The sequence below is a fragment of the Epinephelus lanceolatus genome, chromosome 17, assembly GCF_041903045.1.
Source record: "Epinephelus lanceolatus isolate andai-2023 chromosome 17, ASM4190304v1, whole genome shotgun sequence".
Classification (NCBI taxonomy): Eukaryota; Metazoa; Chordata; class Actinopteri; order Perciformes; family Serranidae; genus Epinephelus; species Epinephelus lanceolatus.
Window position 1 is genome coordinate 22,017,453 of NC_135750.1, and position 22,058 is coordinate 22,039,510.

The following is a 22,058-nucleotide window of genomic DNA, read 5'->3' on the forward strand; positions in this document are numbered from 1 at the left end:
TTCCTGCCTTACTGATCATCAGGGTGCTCCAGCAGAGACACAGCCCATTGAGGAGAACATTTACCACTAACACATAGCTAGGAGCAGTCTAACAGGACACCTCCTCTGTGGCTTGTTATCTCTTTCTGTTTCCAGATCAGCACACAATTCCGGCTGCTGATGTCACATGACTCGTGGGAGCTGCAGGAGGAAGCAGGTTGGGTTGAGACAGCAGCAGCAGCAGCGATGCAAACATCCACGAGCTGAGCGGGGCTGAAGGTTTTGGACAACAGAGACAAACACAGGCTGAGATGCAGGATCATCGGACACAGGACACACACAGTAAGTTGTGGCATGGACTGTAACTGTGTGTTCTCTACATGAGCCGTGAGCTTCATCAAGGAAGTTAAAAGTTTAACAAGAGGAAGTAAGTTGAAGCTTTTGGTAAAACACGGGGTGTAGTTTACGGACCGGAACAGATTCATGATGATTAAAAAATATATTCAGTTGTTGAGCTTTGACATCAGCTGATGTGTGATGTGACCTACGTACAGGCTCATATGGGAAGTGTTGAGATCCTTTAATACCACACTGTAAGAATACTCTGCCTTAAAGTATGGTGACGTCAGGTAAACTGGGACATTTTTCTACAGACTACCCAAAGTGTTATTTTTATAATTCATTACGGATCTCTGCTATATTTCTATAAAGGACATATTTTACAAGTAAAAAAATTTAGCAACTTTGGACCCTCAAACACATCAAGAACCCCTGCCTCAGTCTGATGATGTGTTCAGGTAAAATGGGACAGTCGTGTTTGTTTTAACACTTTCCCCGCCAGAGTGTTATTTTAAGTTGCCAGCCACCTCCAGCATTTTTAAAATCATATTCACTAATCTTTCAAGACCCACAGATACATTTTTTCTATGACTATGTGAACAGTATGAAACTAAAGATGACCTTCTGTTTTTTAACACACAAAAAAAAAACATTTGAATTTGTGCATTTTTTATAAAAAAACATTTTAAACAAAAAGCTGAGGAAAAAAATGCATTTTTGTCCAAGAACAAAATCAATTTCACATTTACTTTTTTTGTTTTTCTCATTTCCTTATGTCAGTTTGAATTGTATAAATGAAAATAACAATAGTAATAATAATGAAGATAATATTCTCCTTGAGGTATAGCGAAACACGTTTCACGTTCAGTCATCGTTCAGTGTTCTGTGGTCGTATTGTCCATGTGTCATTGTCACCGTAATGGAGATTCTGTTTTGTCCCACCTAACTCGATTGCTTCTTCGTCCAAATCTGATACAGAATGTTGATCACAACAAGAATTGTTGGAGTCTGAGTCCATCAACTTCTCCACGGCTCGCGCAAACGTAAACTTTTCTGTGGGCATCGGCATTTTAGTGCAGTTGGACATGGCAGTGCTGTATCTCGTCAATGGCAGGGAAGCATTCTGACATAAATGGTGGAAAAGTGTTAAATGGCTGAATCTAGGGATGCACGATATTGGATTTTTTGCCAGTATCTGATATATATCAGCTTATTTGGCCGATAACCGATATCGATATATATCCACTTTTTTCCCCACCTAATTTCAGTGATCATCAAATCTCTTCTGTAGTGGAATTAACATGATATTATTCCTGCATACTCTCATCATGATGGCCCACCACTAGATGGAGACATGAAATACAATACTTTCAATGTATGTAATATTTATGTATTGTGCAAAATAAGAAAAAGCACGTTGGCCGATTCTGATATTATTACTGTGCATCCCTAGCTGAATCAATTTATGAATATTTTATGGACAAAAATATTAAATATGTCTGTAATATGACAGGGTGGCACACTGTAGTACAAGTCATGATTTTTATGGCACCTGGTCGGCTGAAAACATTCACCTCAGAAAAATGTCCCATTTTAGCTTCATGTTTTGTCCCACATTACCTGACTGCACCCTGTGTAAGTATGATCAGGAAAATGTACTTAAAGTATTAAAGTAAAAGTACTCAATGCAAAAAATGTGAGTTTTACACTGATACTAGATTATTATTACTCTCACATTAATGTAAAAGCAGGATTTTACTGTTGTAGGCTGAGTTGATTAGTAGAGCCATCTATTTTGTATCAGACGGCAACTAATGATTATTGTCATTATGAATTATTCTGCTGTTTATTTTCTCCACAATAGTTTGGTTTGTAAAAAAATCTTAAAATAGGGAGAAATGCTGTCACAATAATCCAGAGCCCAAAGTGATTAAAGGCATTAAAGACATTAAAGGCAAAGGAACAATAAGGGAGGACATGATATGGAAAAGATGAAAAGGATTGGCATCTGTGTAAAATCAGTTCATTGTCAACAAGAAGGCGATGACAACAACTGAGCCTCCAAGCCTCGAACAATGGATGGACATGATCAAGGAGATCTTTATCATGGAAAGATGACTTTCCCCCTGAGGTCTGGAGGAGCAGTATTCCTTTAGACAATGTAAAAAATGGATTGTCTTTATTTCAGAGGAAATGGACGCAGCTTCACCGTGAATGTCTGGACTATAAAAGAACATTTAACACGTGGACTTGTGAATACTTAACTTAATACTTTGCACTAAATGTTTTGTCTAAAAATTTAAATTTAAAAATACTTTAAATAAAGAGTTTACAAAAACAAAAATTTGATTTGCATGCAAAAAAAATCTTAATTCATTAGGTAACTAGTAACTAAGCTGTCAGGTAAATGCTGTGGATTAAAAAGTACAGTATGTCCCTCTGAAATGTTGTGGTGCAGGAGTAGAAGGTGCCATGCAAAGAAAAATACAAGTACTTAAAAATTGCTCCAAGTACAGTACTTGAATAAATGTACTTAGTTACATTCCAACACTGCATATAGTGACATGTGTGACTCTGCCTTTATATGTTTTTACAGGAAAATGACTTAAATTCTGAAAATAGTTGCCCTTTAATTCTCTGTTAGTTGACTAATTGTTTCAGCAGCATTTGTATTTAATGTTTGGCGCTTTAATCTGCAAGAAAACATGATATTTAAAAACTATTCATATGTTTTGCATGCAAAAAAATCTTTATTTGAGCGGTAACTAGTAACTAAAGCTGTCGGATAAATGTTGTGGATTAAAAAGTACAGTAGAAAGTGCCATAAAAAGAAAAGTAGAATTAAACATATTTGTAAATGGAGCTTTCTGTGATACAAATGAAGTCAATACAAAGAGCTCTTAAAAGGAACTATAATGCACTCTGTGCTGAATTTAAAGGATTGTAGATTTCGTATAAAGGCATTAAGCCTTTGAGTTTTTTTTCTTTTTTGAGTAAGCCGATTTCAGAGGGCAGTAAGTTCACAGAGCTCAGTCACCCAGTTATCTTCAAATTCAGTCTGATCTCACTAATCTCCAAAGATGACCCAGAACGCTTATAAGTCGTTTTAAAAATCTTTTCGTGAGGAGAATAAGAGTATATCTCCTGAGGTGGACTCTTATATCTGCTCTGACTGATAGTGTCATGCAGTCCTGACAGTGTTGACCTAACCTAACTGACCTAACTTTTTAATCTGTGCTGTCAGCAGAGGTTGTCAGTGATAAAATATCAGCTCTTAGGTTCTGTTTATTTTAGGTCAAAAGAGCTGTAGAGTGTGAGAAAGAGTTTCCCATAACTAGGCCTGTGTTTCTCTCTAGCATAATGCACGTGGAGTGGTCGGAGTAAATAGGACACCCAAGTGAAGCGGGACAGGAGTGCGTCTGTGGTCCAGATGAAGTGTCTGCTGATAGGCAATGAGAGCGCTGAGGTCCTCTTCCACTGGACCGACCCAGAATTCCAGCAGAACGTCCAGGAGCAGTATGGGGCGTCTCAGGAGGAGGGCCAGGGGGTGAGGAGAGAACAGATACAGTGTGTGTGCTTTTTAACTGTCCTCCTGTAGCTGTTAGAATAACTGTTATTCTTTCCATTATTTGTATTAATGCTCAGCTCCCGGCCTTCGAGGACAGCATCAGCACTCTATTCGCCCCCATCATCATCTCCTGCAGCACCATGGTGGACAGGCTGGGTGACAGCTACACGTGCTTCACTACAGAAAACAACCACATCTACGTCCTGCACCAGGTAGTTCAAATATATAAGATGGTGTCACCCTGGCATAAATCCCCAGATTAGTTTCCCACCTATATGCAATACAAAATAAACTGAATGTGATTTTAATACTTCTTTTGACCTGGTTTTGAAATCCCGTCATGTGTAAAGCAGATTCCTGCATTCTTGAACTTTGCCTTGAATGCCGGCCTCTCTTACAGTGAAGCGTCATGTGAGTCTTGTTAAGGAATCAAACCGGGCTTTGTCCTTGTGCAGCGCGTGATGTGCTCAACATCTTTCGGGTCCATTCATCATCAGCACCTTTTTATGTCTTTGACATGCAAATTTTTTTTATCCCTAAGGGAAGAGTTTAATACAACCATCTTCACTTAGTTTTCATTCAGGGGGCAGTGCACGCTAACTGGGTCATTTTGTTTCCTCCTCAGTTTGACGAGTGTCTCTACATTGCTGTGAATGGAGACGGGGAGGAGGGAGAGGATGACCTGAGGAGGAAGATCTACGTGATGAAGAAGTTGATCGAGGTCATGTTTGGCATGGTCACCCTCAGCAGTAACCTCCTCAGGAAAGAGTAAGACAGTTTGTCCTGTTTCTTCTTGACACTGGGCAGATTTAAAGTCTTGTGAAATGGCGTCTGTACTGAGACACATTTCCCAGTGAAACAGGATATTTGAGCGGTGTACAGTTACAACATGGCACATTTTATTGGACTGTTAAAAAGTGGGCAGGCTAAGAGCTTAGCGCAACATGGAGCTACAGCGACTGCTGTCTCCAACTGTGGGCAAACCTTTGTGCTCAGAGATCCAAACACAGATCTGTTAGCAACCAGTTACCTGCTACAACCTATTAACAGTGAAGTGCAGTTTTATATGACCGGTGTGGCTAGTTTGTCACCTATGGTCTCCTTCAATTGGATGAATAATTGCCCCTGAGAGCAGGATGAGTCATCAAACATTTCAGACTGCTGTAACTGGATTTACAGACAGAGAAATACTCCGATTTTGATCTTAAAATACAGATTTTTTTTCTGCATTTATTTTGTATATAACAAGATAAATGATCAATAAACAAAGCGACACACAAATAAAACCACACACAAATAATTTCCCTCTATTTTTAACGCAACATCTGGTTGACATATGTGACTCTATGTGCTGTTTGTCACCAGACTGCGTCCTCAGGACACGGAGCAGAGAGCGAGGCTGTGGAAGCATCTCCAGAGTCTGCTGGAGACCTACAGTCACCTCCGAGAGAACGACCAGAGCTTCTTAGTGGAGGTGCAGTGCATTACTTCTTCATACAGCAGACCTTCTTATTAGGTTTGGTATAGATTTTATTCTGCAAATGTTTCCCTCACCAGATTACTGATGTACGGAGACAAGACAAAACTAAAAGACACAGCTTTATAGCAGAGTGCAGACTACAGAGTACAGATCCAAGCTGATATCTTTGTTCCCCGACAACAACACCAGACACCTTATAGAGCTCACAGTGTTATGATAATGCACAGATATTATTGTGTAGGTGTTGTGTGAAGATGTATCTGTGATATATTTAATTATTCATATTTGTAGTGTTAGTGTGTTTTGTTTTGTTTTTTTTTGTTTTTTTTTTTTGCTCAACAAGATATTTGTGTCTTTGTTTCCATCAGCCTTACAGTTTGGTGCATTTGTAAACAGCCATTTAAATTATTATATTTTTGAGTCACATAATTTATTAGTGCAGCCCTGACTATCGTTGGTGCTTTGCTTCATCAGGGTTAGGATGTAAAAACTCAAACCACTAGATGGCAGAAACAGCTTCAAGCTATTGTTTTATTTTATTACTATCTGTCGGCTCCCTACACTTTTCAAAATTTTCTTTTTAGTTGTTTTTTTGTTTGTTTGTTTTTTTAAATAAAATTTAAGTTGTTAACCTAAAAATGTAGACATGGTTTTAAATATATATATATATATATATATATATATATATTTTTTTTTTTGGATTATTCTAATTAGAAAAACCCACTTTTAATTTAGTTTAGTTTTGGTTTTTAGTTTTATCTATTTAGAATATGTAAAAAAATAAATAAATAAAATTAAAAAAAAACAAGAATGATTAATAAAATGAACAGTAATCCTAAAGCAAACTCTTGATATACAAAGTCTCATAAACAACACAATTAAGTATTAAATATTTAAATATCCAAAAAAAGAGTCAGCAGTATACGCTTCTGTTGTCCTACCCGTTCTCTATAACAGCTTACTCAAAATGTAACACGTATACAACTAACAATTTTTTGTATAGTAATTATTGTTATTGTTATTAGTCGGATAGGTATTTATGCACAGTGCAGAAATCCACCCTCGGTCAATCAGGTTATAGCTTTAACAATTTGACAAATTACCTTCCTCATCCCTGTTCCTCTTTAAAGTTATTTTCTTGTACATCTATTTGAATTGATTTATATATTTTTTTTATTTTAATTATTTTTTTATTTATACTTATTTATACTTTATACGAGTGCTTTGTCTTGTCAAAGTAATTTTTAGGTGAATGAATCAAAAATAAAAAAGAAACTTGACATGCCAGCTATTCTTCAGTTCTCTCTCTCTTAGATACACACGTCATCACATACACTCTAACATTTGAAAAGCCAGCGTGTTGTCATTATCACCCACGTCCTCGTGTCGTCTCCTCCCTCTCTCAGGCGGTGGAGAGGCTGATCCACCCCACGCTGTGCGAGCAGTGCATCGAGTTCCTGGAGCGCCGCTTAGTGCAGCAGCTCAACAGCAGCGTGGAGCGAGCAGGAGAGGAGGTGCTGCACGCCTTCATCCTGGTTCACACTAAACTGCTGGCCTTCTACTCCAGGTACACACATGTCTGTAAAACCTCCGCATTCATCCCATAACTTCCACTAATTTTTATTCACAACCTTTTTTCAGATTTATTTATAAAGTATGCCGTCTCTGTGTTCCTGTGCTCATTATAGCCGCAGCGCGAGCACACTCTCCACCTCAGACCTGCTGGCCCTCATCATCATGGCACAGAATATGTATCCTAGCAACGTAGACCTGGATGAGCCGAATCCTGAGGTAGAGAAGCGCTGACAGCTGCTCACACAGCAACACTGTGACATGTTGTTCACCTTGTTTCTGATTGTTTATCGTCTGTCTCTGTGTGTTTGTCTGTGAAGGATGTTGAGAGTACGTCTGGCTCTGGTCCTGAAAGTTTTTACACGCCAGAGCCGTCCCCTACAGACCGGGACTCCAGCAGCTCAGGTTGGTGATGCAGTAGAGGCTGTGTATTTGTATTTTTTTCATTCTCTCGTGATGTTATAACAACAGCTGTTAATTTTTTTGTGTCAGCAGACAAGCCAGTGAGAGGAAGTACCCCTGTGTTTGAGTTTGTGGACCCAGACGTCCAGGTGAGAGTGTATACCTCTGTGTGTGACCCTCATCGTCCGTCCTGTGTCATAATATTCAACAGAAGTCACATTGTTTGGGTCGTTGACTGGATGAAATGATAATGTCTTCAGATGGCAGAGGACAGCCTGCAGACTCTCGAAGTTCCTCCCCCTGACCCTTCGAGCCCTCGCAGAGTCTTCTTAGAGGTCTCGCAGAAAGATGGGCTGTATCCCATGATGCCTCACGCCATGTACTGTCTGCCACTGTGGCCCGGCATCACACTTGTGCTGCTTACTAAGGTTTGTGGACACCAACACACATCCATGTATGTAATCATTTAGCTTTCATATTTCCTCCCTCTTGGTCGTCACGTGCTGTGGCTGTTTGGCCAGTAGGGGGCACACTTGTGACACATTTATTGAACCACAGTTTAATGCAGTGTTCTCTGTATCTACACACGTGTTTGCTTCCCTCTTAAAGCATTTTTTTTTTTATCTCTGTTAGATTCCCACCAGTGCAGTGGCCATATCAGTGTATACGTTTTTGGAAGCCTTCGACAAGCTGGAGAAACGTTTAAGTGAAGGTCTAGAGGGTTCTGCAGCCACAAGAGGCCAGCCGACCATACACGACATCCGCAGCAAACTGGATAGATTCATCAAAGCCCTGGGGCAGAGTGAGATACAGGTATGAGGTTTTGTGTGTGTTGTAAACCAACAGTTTGTGCACCATTACACAACATGTCCAACAACTGTCTGCTTTGAAATTAAGCTTTCACAGCTCATCAAGATGCGCTCGCTAGATTGTTTGACTTTAAACATTCAACACGTTACACATAACATATACGAACCCTCCCAAGTTAGAATATATGGCATTATATAAAAAGAAATAATAGTTATTAAAAAAGTAATCATAATGATAATCGTAAAAAATACATAAATGAAAATAAATGAATAACAATAGTAGTAATATTAATACAGTAAAACAAACAAACAAACAAACAAAAAATAATCTAAGCACACAGTTAGGACGGGGTGCAGCACATTATCCTCAGATTTGTTTGCATCTTTAAAGGGCCAGTGTGTAATATTTGGCATGGTTTATTGTCAATCTGAATCTGAATCTGAATATTCTACCCATTAATATGTTTATACAAGTGTATGATCGCTGTGTCACCATTTTTTACAAATTCCCAAAACATTTCCCAAACATCAATAAACTCAGAAGCCCTATGTCTCACTATATAGCTGAGTTTTATGTGGGAACTAATTTCTTTCTACCGAACTACACCCGCCAACAGTATCACTGAGCAGAAGGAATATTATTATGGAATATGTACTTTTGATTTTGGAGTGAACTGTCCCTTCAAAATATAGCAACTAGTTTTCTATCAGCTGTAATACAAACTGAACTCTCAGCCTTTGTTTTTACAGTATCATTCACCAACAATGAAACAGTTCACAGTATAATACATATATATTTAGTGTCTGGACTGTGACTGTGGAAGATTTGTTTTACTGTTCCAAACTTAAATGATTCAGCTAAAGATCCAGTAAAAACACCTTACAGAAAAAGTAACCAAAGCCAAAGTGGTCAGTTCCTTGCATATTATAAAAATAAGTTTGAGCAATTGTATGAAAATATTCTCAGGTTTTGGACCTAGACAAGCACAGGGTGTCTGCAGATCCTAAAAAAAATCTTCTAATGTCTTAAATTTAATTTTCTTACTACATATAATAATATAATACTGTATTGTTTCTTAAATTGGGCCCAGTGTGTGTTCTGATTGTTACTGGTTATGAATGTTGAATTGTTGTTTCTGTAATCTGAAGCATTCTCTGGCACAATAACTTCTTTTGGGATAAATAAAGTTCAATTGAATTGAATAGAAATTAACTGAATTTGGTCTTAAAAGTCATTAAATAGTCTCAAATGTGTATTTGTGAGGTCTTAATTTCCACAAACATTAACATTAATTAACATCTAATTTCTTCGATACATATTTTTATTTCTTTTTGTCAAAATGAGTCGAGCTTTTTTGCATGAAAGTCCAGATTTCTGATGTTACAAATCTTTAAACCTGCCCCTGAATCTGATACTGTTCTTTTACTTTATACTTACACTTATCTGTTGGCAAAATGTAGATTAAGCTAACTCACTCTAATAACCATACAGAGATACTAACCTTTACACTTACCTGCATTGCTTTAATAGAAAAAAATGATTTGTCCAAAAATCAGTCTTAAATTTGGTTTAAAAATGATCTCAGAACGGTTTTAAAAGTATTAAATTTAAGTGTCTGATACTCGTAGACACTCCCAAGTAAAATCTACTTATCCGTCCTTCGTTTTCTATCCAGTCTGCGCAGTTACAAAACGTCTGGACGGAGTTTAAGAACCGAGCCTTCGCCAGAGGAGGACCCGGGTTCAACAGAGAGTACGTCTGCTGCAGCCCTCTGCTGGACAAAATGCATCATAGCAAAGCTGCTATACAATCCTTTGAATGATTATTAACTTCATGTTTTTGTTTTAGTCTGATCCTGTGGTGTAAGAATATGAAGACCCAGCTGTGTGGCATCTACCGACAGTGTTTTCTTGTTGAATCTGGACCAGCCGACATTCCTCGCTGTCTCTCCCCCGGTCTGCAGGAACGAGCCCAGACCATGGTGCAGTGAGTATCAGTCAGCCAGGACATGTTTTTGTCGTTAACTTTTAAAATCTGAATCAGTTTCATTTTTTAAAACTAGTTTTTAGTACACACAAACCTCCCAGACAGTCCATCCTTCATTGTTCACGTCTGTATCTTATTTCACTTCCTGTCTTATTTTTGTCACTGTCTCTCTAATCTACTCTTTTCCTCTCACCTTCTCCGTCTCCTAGAGAGAAACTAATGGACTGGAAAGACTTCCTGTTGGTGAAAAGCAAGAGGAATATCACCATGGTGTCATATCCTGTCTACAAAATAATCCTACTTCCTGTGACGCTGTGTTGTGTGTTAGATTGTTATACTTCTGAAAGTGCCTGCATATTTTAACACCATTCATATGCCAAGAAAACTTTCTGAAATATAACACACTGTTATCCTGAGTATTGATCTTGACCCAGTTCATTTCACTTACCTGGAGGATTTCCCAGGCCTCATTCATTTTATCTGCGTGGACCGATCCACGGGCCAGATGATTGCGCCATCGCTCAGCGTCACAGAGCGCAACACGTCTGAGCTGGGGAAGGGGCCGGTGGCTCAGTTCATCAAAAACAAGGTACAGCATAAAACAAGCGCACATCTTAAAACCAATTAATATGGCAGTAAACTGCTGAGCACAACGGAAACTGTTCATCTTAACAAGTACTTTAAGACAAACTTTAATTTGTTCTTGATTTCTGTTCAAAAAGCAGCAGTATTTAACTATTTGATTATTACATTAAATTGCAAATGTAATACTCCTGATGAGAATGGTTATCTCTCTCTTACATGTAGTGGGAGCCAGCAGTTGGTTAGCTTAGCTTAGCATAAAGACTGTGGCCCTATCTTACACACAGTGCAAAGTGGCGCACTGCACATAGCAACTGTTACTGCCAGTTGTCATTTTCATAGACACTGATGTTTTTTAAGTAATGCACTAAAGCCCAGCTGTGCGCCCGTGGGTGTGTAGGTCCTAAAATGAGGTGTGGTCAGGCTCATTGTTGGCTGACTGCTATTTAAAGGCAGCAGAAAGCGATTGCACCATTGACCAACAAAAACCTGCTCCAATGTCAATGAATAGCAGTGTGTAAGGTGAGGGTGCACCTGGCTTTTAAAGGGAATGGGAGATGACACTGATTGGTTGAATTCATGATACACCCAATGATTAATTATTGGACTAAATACAACCCCTCTCCCCCTTGCACCCTACTTGGCACCAAGATTCAGCCCCATTTAAAGGGCCAGTGTGTAATATTTGGCATGGTTTATTGTCAAATCTGAATCTGAATCTGAATATTCTACCCATTAATATGTTTATACAAGTGTATGATCGCTATCAAATAAAATTCGTTTGGTTTTCGTAGCCTTATAATTATGCTTTTATATATATATAGCAAGGGCCTTGCTTTAGAGAGGTCGCCATCTTGCGCCACCATGTATGTACGGCAGACCGAGCGGACAATCCAGCCAGCCAGAGAACGCGTTTCGCGTGTATAAATAAACCAACGAAGACAGCGGAAGGAAGGAAGGAAGAAGGAGGAGGAAACAGCAGAGAGTGTTAGTAGTTTGTAGATAGAGAGTAGTGAAAAGTTTTTTTAGTTATAAAGTTTGCGAATGGACCACACTTACCACGCAACAGGAGAGAATGAACCCGAACGTCATCTGCGAGGAAAAGAAGACGCAACTTCACTCCTTGTGATGCACTCTCTGCGGCGCTTTTCCTCCTGGTGATACATCTCCCCAACGATGGTAGCACCGAATCCCATTCTGTGCAGCAAAATGGGAGCGGAGGATTCAGCCTCTCTTCTTGCCCGCTCAGTATCCAAGTTCCTCATCTGTATGCTCCGGCTCAAACAGGTGTGGCTCTGGATCTGTGTCCGCTACAAGAAACTCTTCAAAATCGCGTTCAAAGTCGTCCATTGCAGCTACTATAGTCCGGAGATATTGCTAGGCTAAATAAACAGCTGAGCTCTGTTTACAGGCTACGCTGTCAGTCAGTGTGCGGGCTGGAGATTGGTGGAGCAGAGAGGGGAGGGGGTGCCCGCTTGGTATTGTAAACAAGTATGTGTGTATGAAGTGTGTGTGTTACGCCAGAAGAGTCCGAGTTTGGGACGGAGTCTTTTACGTGCTACCCCCTGGAGTGTTACCGGAGTTTTTGGAGTGCTCAAATAAACTGGCCTTTTCCCCGAACGCTCCTCTGGTCTCCTGCTCGTGAGGGATTCATTACAATATCGTAACATGGTTTAGATTTCTAAATAAACATTCACCTCGTCGCTAGATAGACCTACTCCTGAAAAACTCATGTCTGCACAAGGCTTTTTGTCCCTACGAGGCCACCGTCATTTACCCGACGGGAGGGGTGAGTGAGTGAGCCCTGCAATCTAGAATTTGACCACTGATGTCACTGTTTTCAACCCATTTTACACACTGGCCCTTTAACAAGCAAAAGTGGAGCTGGACATGCCTTAAATGGACTTGTCCCATACACTAGACCAGTTGTTCCAAACTGGTGGGTCGTGGTCTAAAAGTGGGTCATAGGTCCTTTCTGAATGGACCGCAAGTAACTTGCAAATGTGTCAAGTACATATAAAAAAAAAAAACGCTTTTTATTTACAGTACAGTGAGTTTCCAGCACAGACGTTTTATTTTGAAATAGGGTTTCCTGATGTAGAGTGAGTGACAGGCACTTGACAGAGACAGCGGACTTGCTCAATGACATGGCCAAACACAAGTATGATGCTGAATGTATTACACTGTGTGGACCTTGAGCTGTTGACTAAGGAGAAATCTGGACCAGTTGGGAACCGCTGCTTTAGACCATGTGCTATAGATCACTTAAATATTGCTATGGAAATGCAGTCAATGGAAACTCCAGGAAGTTACTGCTCATGACCAAGAAATAGTCCGACACATGACCTCCGTAAAACTCTACTCTTCAGGTTTTGTACAAATTAAACAAATGACATATAACATTTTTATTAGTGAACTTTAGTGTTGTCATGATACAGGAATGTCTAACTTCATACAGTACCTTGAAAAATATCGATACTCTTTACCATTTTTTATTCCAAGGGTAGACTGACAGTGAGGGCATACAACTTAAAAATGTTATTGTTATTACTAATCCTTCCTGAAGGTGTGGAGCCACGTCAGCATCACACGACGCTATCTCCAGAAGGGTTACTCCACTGTCACGTTGCGTGATGGAGACTTCTACTTCTGCTACTTCCTCTGGTTTGAAAATGAAACAGTAAGTCACCGGCATGTTATGTTTTAGTACGTGGTAATAAACTACTAAACATTCATTACATCATATAATATGTATGTTTGATCAATCAGGGCTATAAGTTAGAAGCAGGAGACATACCCATCCTACCTGACGACTCTGCCCCCATTGGGATGCTTGCCTGGGACTACTACAGGTAAACAACAGTGCATGACAAAACCAGATGTGACTATTCCACATAAGTGCTGCTGGCTATAGGAAGTTCTATGTCTAGCAGGAAGCTGCTGCGGTACTACAGCAAGAACCACCAGGGTGAGGTGGTGAAGTGCTACGAGCTGCTGACGGTACACCTGGGGGTCATCCCCACCGAGATCATCCTCCAGCACTGCAGACAGCTGGCGAGCAAACTGTGGGAGCCTTCACGCAACCCTCTGCTGTAGACACACCCACACACTTACTGTAGCTGAGTCACAGTAGCCAAGGTATTTGTTTGTTGTTTTGCCAAGAACTGAGGAAAACAATCCCTTGCTCTCTGTAGATATGTTCTGCGTCTACTGCCTGTGTGTTCATGCTTCTGTCATTTTCATCGTGTTTAAGGTTATTTATTCTGCCATGAACAAGTTGTTTATTAGAGGCACTTAGGATTAGCACATTGGAACGCCACTGTGCACTTATGCACTCTTATGTGTCTTGTATGAATTGTAATGGGATTATTACGCCTTAATTTATGTAATATATTTTTGAATACTCATTTATGACCTGTTCCCTATTTATAGTAATACTGTATATGTTTTTTAAAATTTGCAGCTGATCAATTTTTAAAAAATGCAGATACTGTCCACTGTTGCCTTTACTACTGTTAGTGTCATACCTTGAAACATGAAATACTGTGTGTCTCCCTTTATATAGATTATTTTTTGGGAGAAAATAAATATCCATAGACGTACATTCACTTGTTTATTGAGTCATTGTAAAAGGAACTACTTGAACCACTGACCACTGCAATTTACAAAACCCACCCGACCACTGAGCGTGCTCCCATGTGTGATTACACAATTATCCATCCATATGACACACGATTACTACGCTCGTAACAGAAGTTCATTGAATTTAAACAAGATGTGTTCTTAGGTTAGTCTCAGCAATCCTGAGCGTGTCTAACCTTTAATTTGCTTGCTCGTCAGTCAGCCCCGGCGACTGTGAGCATTTTAAAGGTCAATCCACGCTGTGTGGGACTTCTCCAGCAGGGCACAGCTATGGAGGGCTCCACACTGGCTCACAGTGAGGAGGAGGAGTGCATGTAGAGTTCAGTACGTTATCATTAGCCTCTGCGCCGCTGACTCACAGAGCCCCTGTGAGGTCGGTCACAGCTCCTGCAGCCACCAGGTCCCTCAAGAAGAGTTTCTCAGCGCTGACGTCATGCACCACCTGGATAATGAGGGTAAAGATGAGCCACGAATATATCAAAGCATAAGGGTTGTGTGTCTTAAAGGGACAGTTCACCCCTAAATCAAAAATTATGAATTACCTGTAGTGCTTTTTGTCAGTCTAGATTGTTTTGGTGTGAGTTGCTGAATGTTGGAGATATCAGCCGTAGTGATGTCTGCCTTCTCTCCAGTATAATGAAACAAGATGTCACTCAGCTTGTGGTGCTTAAAACGCCCAAAAATACATTTGATAAACTCAACATCAGTGTCTCTTTCCGGAAATCATGACCTGGTTACTCAAGATAATCCACAGACCTTGTTGTGAGCAGTTTCAGGTAGGAACTATTTTCCTTCTACTGAACTACACCTGCCACACGTATCACTGTGCAGAAGGAAGTGTAAATCTACTCATGGACGAGAGGCTCATGCTCCTGACAGTGCGATATGGAAATATTAATAGCGTCCTCCTCGGTGAGCTGTAACGTTAGCTAGCTCAGTGGTGCTAAGTGAGCTAGCAATAGATGCACGCTTCCTTCTTGCGGTGATACATTTGGCAGGTGTAGTTTGGTAGAAAGAAAATAGTTCCTACATAAAACTGCTCAAAACAAGGTCTGAATTATCTGAGATTGAGTTTTTCAAATATGTTTTTTTGACACTGAGCACCACAAGCCAAGTGCCATATATTATATTTGAAATAAAACAGACATCTCCAACTCTCGACAGCTCACACCAAAACAATCTAACCGATAAACAGAACTACAGGTAAGAGGAATGATATATATTTTTGACTTTGTGGTGACCTGTCCCTTTAAAAATATATACATCACTGTTTGGTAATCCAAACTTACTTGAGCCTTCATTGCACCCATGCGTATGCTCTCGTAGTAGTGCAGCCTGGCCTCTGGGTGCTGCATGTTGTACCCAAACCCTGCCAGGCTCACCTGGTCACACAGCTGCAAAGCCATCACCACTGCACTGGCACCTAGTGTCGGCACCATCTGTATGAGGAGAGAAAATGCCAGTATAAACATTAAATATGACACAATATTTTCTGTAAGAAACGCCCATTATAAAGGGCATTGTGTATAAACTGAACAAGCATGTCATGAACTCAAGGCTGTGTGTGCTCATTTTTCATTCCCTTAATCCCTAGGCCCATAGCAAAGTCAATACACGTCTGAGCCAGGCATGTCCATATATTGTTCAGGACAGGTTAGGCCAAACAGAGGGACAATTATTTTAGGAGTCCTCTTTTGTCTGTTTGCAGTATTGTATGAAAGCTTACAATGAAGCATGAGCAAAGCATGTCAGAACTCACGTTTCCCTGTTTCAGAGCATATTTCTGCAGGACCTGTCCTGTCTTGTGAATAATCTCTGGGTGCAGGATCCTGAAGTTCTCTGGTCTCAGGGGAATATTATCCACCACCTCCCTCCAGAACCATATTTTGGACCAGAAGCTCTATTAAAAAAACACAACACATGAGATGAAGAGCGTGTAGTGTGAGGCAGAGAGCGTGATGATGCGATAGTAGTGTTGCTGCATGAGTTGCTGTGACACTCGTGGCTTATGTAAGACACCATTTCTGTGTGTAACCGTTCCTGTGATGTAGGCTTACCAGAGGCTGCTTGGTGATGACAGAAGTCAGCCAGTCCAGGTCCAGGCTCTTAAAGACCACCAGAGCAACCATGGCGGTCTTTTGGTACTCGTTTGCAGAGCGAGGTGCTCCCTCTGGGTAAATCAGGCGGATGGTGGTGTGAGAACCAGCGTCTTTCTCGAAGCCGGGCACTGGAGCATTATTCAGCCTGGTAACAGAGATGAAAATGTATGTATGAAATTAATCATGCTTTCTGTGCTTTCTTCAAGCCTTTTAAAGGGACAGTTCACACCAAAATCAGGAATACATATTCTCCTCTTACCTGTAGTGCTATTTATCAATCATGTAATGGCGCTGGAGGAAGTGTACAACTACTGCTAGCTCACCTAGCACCACTGAGCTTGCTAACATTTCAGCTCATGTAGCGTAAGAAATAATCCCTAATCCAGTTAAAGTGATATACTGCATATATTGATCAAGAAACAAAGCCATATAACCATCATATAACCATGTTTTATGCATAAGTTCTTATAAAACTGAGTGAGATGCATTTATATGTGTTAAAACACTGTCAGATATAACCAAGTATTCATAATATGAGTTCACATTATATCCATACGCTAAAGAACACACACATTCAAATATAGCCTATTGTACTCTGTATAATGATAACTCACATATACTCAAATGCTTGTATTACCTGATGCGCATTAAAGGATTATATTGCATGAAGGCATAGGGGACCCCAAGTTCCATATGTTTTTTAAAAATAGTGTAAACCTGAGTTCCAACCTAATGGTGGGAGAGTTTGGGGATTTATAGGCCGGGGGGAAAAGATACACCATTAAGACATGCCTGGGCATGTTCGGGCATGTCTGGACAAAAGCGAAAAGGCCGGCCACCAATAGGTTTGGGCTCAGGTAGGAAGGGCTAAAGAAAGAAGGTGGAGATTCTCTTGAATCTTCACCAGCATAAAAGGGACAGCTCAGAAAGTGAAACTTCAGTCCTGCTCCGGAGCTTGACTCGATGAGTTGTATGTGTTAAAGCTTGTGAACACGTTAAACTCGATTGCATCGGATTCTGCCTGTCTCCAGTGTTTCTTTGAGTTTTACTTAGCTGAATCCAAGGTACCAGATCGACATCAAAGGGCAACTGAGAAGTCAAGTGGAGGACAAGGTCGGGAGCCTACAGGCCCACTTCCAGGCACCGCTTTTTACCTCTACACTCAGCTGAAGAGGACGCCATTAATGTGTACATCTTACATTGTCACGACCATGAGTCTCCCGTCCATGAGCACATTCTTCCCTCTGTGTGGCGATACATTTAACTGGTGTAGCTCAGTAGAAAGAAAATAGTTCCTACATCAAACTGCTCACAACAAAATCAGTGGATTATCTTGAGTAACCAGGTCATGGTTTCTGGAAAGAGACATTGGTGTTGAGCACCACATGTTGAGTGCCATCTAGTTCCACTGTATTTAAGAGAAGACATCTCTTTGGCTGATACCTCCAACATTCGGCAACTCACACCAAAACAATCTAGACTGATAAGCACAATAGGTAAGAGGTAATTTGATTTGGAGTGAACTGTCCCTTTAACCTCATTCAGTTTTTGGCTGCTGAGGAAAAAGTCCATCACAATAGGTTAAAAATAGCCTCTGTAATCTACCACAGTAGTAAGATATCCATCCACTTGTGTCTGTCTAACACTGGTGCACATACCTGATAATGATGTCATACTGATCTATATGGGATCCAAGATGGCTCCCGTGAAGAACCCCTCCATTGCCCACCACCACGCATCGCCTGCAGCTGCCCTCGCTCCTCAGTGATGGAGGCAGGCCAGGCTGAGGCAGAGATGCGAGAGCATGGGCCAGATGCTCTTCGCTGCCCTGGAGCCCCAGAGGAGGCGACAGATCCCAGGGCACAGGCCTGACCCCCTGCACAAACACAGGGATGTCTAGAAGGCCTGCGGAACAGGACAAGGGCTTAAGGTGGTTCAGACACCAGCGAGGCTGACAGGGGCCTGACAGCAGGAAAGCTGAGCGATTCAGTGAGATCTAAAGAGAGGGGTAAACATAGAAGTAAGTTTGGTATGAGTGAAGACATGCTCCAAAATGACTGCTAAGCTGTGTGTTTGTACCAGATCTTTAGGATGTAGGTTGTCATCACTGAGAGTTGCCGCTCTATTCGAAGGGAGATACGCAGGAATCAGAATAGCTGAGTAGCATCCGATCAGCAGCACCAGACTGAAGGCAAGGTTCTCACTCCTGCACAGCAAAGAAAGAATCCAACAGCTTTATAGCATTAAATAACAGGTCCACAAAATAAATACAGCGCCTGCAGAAATGCACCTGCTGAGGAAAAATTCCCTGGAGTCAGTCTTGGTGATCACTCGCTGTCTGTGAAAGACAGGCGTTGGCGTTGCAGCCTCTGCAGCCTCAGGCAGCAGTGGGGAGCCATCGTCTGGGTCCTCCACGCTCAAGTGATTCAGCGTCACCATGGCACCTGTACTTCCACCTGAAACACACACACATTATGAAACTCACAGTAGTGATTATAATCAAATTCATTATGCAACAAAAATGTAATGAACCACTTTCTTGACAACAGCATGAAATCATTCACAGAGCTTAAGAGTATCATGTTGCCACATGTCAACAGAAACTATTTTTAAACTGTGTCTACACACTTAAGCATCAAATGTACCATCAGTTTGAGTAATATGAACAAGATAACTCACAGCCTGGTAGAGACGTAAGCTGATGTTTAAAAGTCACTTCACTTGTGCTCCATGCTTGAGGGCAAAGCGATGTTGTGTGCAGCTAAAATGGCTGATGCCTCTTCCTACTCAACTGAACTCTGCCCCTTCCCTCAACATCTGTTAAGCATTAACACTCAGTCACACCCTGGCGAGAATGTAAATAAGGGTTTGTGTGTGTGTGTGTGTGTGTGTGTGTGTGTGTGTGTGTGTGTGTGTGTGTGTGCGTGTGTGTGAGACAAGTTGTCCCATCCAATAAAAATCTCTATGTAAATGTCAACAAGCAGAAGGGGAAGTGTCCAGGAAACACATGCAGTGTGAGAAAAAAACATGATAAAGAAACACTGGGTGAAACCTTAAAGCAGGGGTGTCATTTTAGTTTATGGGTCACATACAGCCTGGTTTGATTTCAGGTGGGTCAGACCAGGTGCTTTCTTTTAGTGTAAAGATGTACACTCCTTCATCCATTTACAAAACAGATTATGAACAGTGTGAAATATCTTAAGTCACTCTGCTACTCACTGTCTTCACATGTGCACCACATCAAACTAAAGTGGAAGCTACTGAGGAAGCAGGTTAAATTATCCACTGCCCTACAAACCAATTAAAACACAAGAGTTATGGCAGTGCCTTAGCAACAGGATTCCACCAATATTGTTTTATCTAGTCCATACCCATTGGTAGCTTTGTCACCTTCTACCTATGCCAATCCTCAATGCCTATGTGCAGTTTCACATAGACTGACCACGTCAGTGAGTAGAAAAACGTGGGACACACAGAATGACTGACTGACAGAATGACACACTGACAGTTTCCGTGATTATGTACAGCAAACCATACCATGACTTAGTCATACCAAAAATTAGAGAAAAAAACAAAACATTGGTCCACAGGGGGAGCCACAGCGATCGGTCGCATTTTAGCCATTTTTAAGCATTTTTCTGTTGTTATAGCGCCACCCAGTTGCCAATTAGAGTTAAATTTCCCCAGTCATCCTACATATCGACCAAGTTTAGTAAAAATCGATATGGCGGTTAGGCCTAGATAAGAAATTAGCTCTCTAGCGCCCCCATTTTGTTTGATCAGGTCAATAATGGAGGGGTCCCCTCAGATTATGTGTGGTCATATGCCTACAAAGTTGCGTGGTGATCGGTGAAACCCTTGAGATGTTATACACCTTTATGTGATGAGCCACGCCCTCCGCAATATTCATTGCCTTATAGAAGCTCAGTTTTAGTAAGTTTTCCAACTTTTGCCAAGAGGGAACTTTAGATATTGGTCCCTAGATTATGTTCACCCAGTTTCATGCAGATCGGTCAAACTTCCTAGGAAGAGATTGATTTTAAGTGTTTTTCAAAAAATTCAAAATGGCGGAAAATCTGTACAACCGGAAGGTATGGGTTCTTGAGGCAAATTTGTTGCTCATGAGGAGAGGCATCTCTGTGCAAAGTTTCATGTCTCTACGACATACGGGGCATGAGATATGCCCATTCAAAGTTTGAAATTTCAATTGGTTGCTATAGCGCCCCCCTTTGGCCAATTGATGTAATATTGCTTCATTCACATCCTCCCATGACCCTTTACCACTGTGCCAAATTTCACATGGATTGACCAAGTCACTGAGGAGAAAAACGTGGAACAGAGACACAGACACATCCACAGACAGAGTTTTCGTCATTATATAGTAAGATAGTACGATATAGAAATTTGATACAGATTCTCTTGTACTGAAGCTTCTGATTGACAAAACTTTGCAGAATGTTTAATATCTTTAAATATGACCACAATAAATATTCATTGTTTTTTTTCCAGAATTCTGAAGAACCTCTAAAGCAGCATTTTTAGTCTGCTCTCATTTCCCACGTCATCAAATACCAGTGCTTTGTCACAGCCCTTGTTGTCTCATAGCAACACACAGGGCGCCCATTATCATCTCTATGTGACGCACAGCTGACACATATTGTAATATATGGTTAGTGTGGTGGTGAAACAGTTGTGGTGAGGTTTAGGCAGCAAAACTACTTGAGGTCTAGAAAAAAATGATCATGTTTTTGGGTTAAAAGAAGTGTGTTTGTTGTGCAATAATAATGTAAAGTGAGGTAATGATGTCAGCACATGACAATTATGTAACATTATGTTTTGTTTGATTCATCCTCCACCTCCCCTCCCTCTCAACCTACGCAGACTTTCTTGGTCTTTACACATCAGTTGCTCTCAGTGTCAAGTATTGCAGTGGATAGGTTTACATTGGAGTTAGTTAAAAGCCTGCTGCATCTCTTAAACATGTTAAGGATGCCTTTGGTGTCGATATCATACGCCAACGGGCGTGACAAAGCGTCAGTATTTGACGCCCTGGGGATGAGAATGCTACTCACTGTTAAACATACTGCTGAAATCTGGCACCTCTTAACCTTCACAAGTTTGTCACTATTAGGTGTGCAAAGTCAAGTACAAGTCATCCAGTGGGTCAGATTGGACCCTGTGGTGGGCTGGTTCTGGCACATGCACTGTATGTTTGACACCCTTGCCTCAAAGCTTAGATGCACCAAAACAAAAACACTGCATGTATGTGTGTTCAGTTTGATACACCTATAAAATGGATGGAAAAAATTCCAAAGTAAAGGTCTGGACCGTGATTGATTGTTTGGTGTGCAATCAGATATTTACGAGGTATCACTTGGCAGTAATGAAAACTTTATAAATAACATAATCCCTCAAAACGGTGTGTTTATGGGGGTTGCACTCCTGTAAAAGAGGAGCATGGACAGTTGCAGCAACGGGAGTGAGTAAAACCAGGAGCTTGTGGAATGAATGTCCCCTCAGCTCATGACCCGGGGCATGACATGCCTGAAGGGTTGGATGTACTTGTATATGAATGTGTGTGTGTGTGTGTGTGTGTGTG

The 22,058-nt window shown here is 40.9% G+C and overlaps 2 protein-coding genes across 6 annotated transcripts; one reads left to right on the plus strand and one right to left on the minus strand.

Moving 5' to 3' along the window:
* hps1 (HPS1 biogenesis of lysosomal organelles complex 3 subunit 1) lies at positions 1–14,322 on the plus strand. Of its 5 annotated transcripts, none has more exons than XM_078176343.1 (18): positions 1–406; positions 3,675–3,865; positions 3,964–4,098; positions 4,512–4,654; positions 5,252–5,360; positions 6,773–6,933; positions 7,055–7,157; positions 7,259–7,343; positions 7,431–7,489; positions 7,601–7,768; positions 7,974–8,153; positions 9,826–9,902; positions 9,999–10,136; positions 10,346–10,410; positions 10,580–10,725; positions 13,285–13,398; positions 13,488–13,570; positions 13,649–14,322. In XM_078176343.1, the coding sequence occupies exons 2-18, from the start codon at positions 3,749–3,751 to the stop codon at positions 13,812–13,814; spliced, it is 2,049 nt and encodes a 682-aa protein (XP_078032469.1). In that variant the 5' UTR covers positions 1–406; positions 3,675–3,748; the 3' UTR covers positions 13,815–14,322. The 5 variants fall into 5 exon arrangements, with proteins under 5 accessions (XP_078032469.1, XP_078032468.1, XP_078032471.1 ...); XM_078176342.1 differs by having other exon boundaries at positions 2–321; XM_078176345.1 differs by having other exon boundaries at positions 2–321; positions 13,652–14,322.
* On the minus strand, positions 12,770–19,290 carry st3gal7 (ST3 beta-galactoside alpha-2,3-sialyltransferase 7). The gene is made up of 8 exons (XM_033613745.2): positions 19,139–19,290; positions 18,750–18,915; positions 18,539–18,665; positions 18,118–18,455; positions 16,418–16,604; positions 16,120–16,260; positions 15,650–15,799; positions 12,770–14,802 (listed from the first exon to the last, which is right to left on the minus strand). The coding sequence occupies exons 2-8, from the start codon at positions 18,896–18,898 to the stop codon at positions 14,716–14,718; spliced, it is 1,179 nt and encodes a 392-aa protein (XP_033469636.1). The 5' UTR covers positions 18,899–18,915; positions 19,139–19,290; the 3' UTR covers positions 12,770–14,715.
* Between the last annotated feature and the right edge of the window lie 2,768 nt (positions 19,291–22,058).

Coding starts and splice junctions, on each gene's coding strand:
- st3gal7 (XM_033613745.2), bottom strand. CDS start 18,898: ATGGTGACGCTGAATCACTTGAGCGTGGAGGACCCAGACGATGGCTCC. Junction 18,666..18,749: donor AGGGAATTTTTCCTCAGCAG/GTGCATTTCTGC, acceptor TTTGCTGTGCAG/GAGTGAGAACCTTGCCTTCA. Junction 18,456..18,538: donor ACCTACATCCTAAAGATCTG/GTACAAACACAC, acceptor CCCTCTCTTTAG/ATCTCACTGAATCGCTCAGC.
- hps1 (XM_078176343.1), top strand. CDS start 3,749: ATGAAGTGTCTGCTGATAGGCAATGAGAGCGCTGAGGTCCTCTTCCAC. Junction 3,866..3,963: donor CTCAGGAGGAGGGCCAGGGG/GTGAGGAGAGAA, acceptor ATTAATGCTCAG/CTCCCGGCCTTCGAGGACAG. Junction 7,490..7,600: donor TTGTGGACCCAGACGTCCAG/GTGAGAGTGTAT, acceptor TAATGTCTTCAG/ATGGCAGAGGACAGCCTGCA.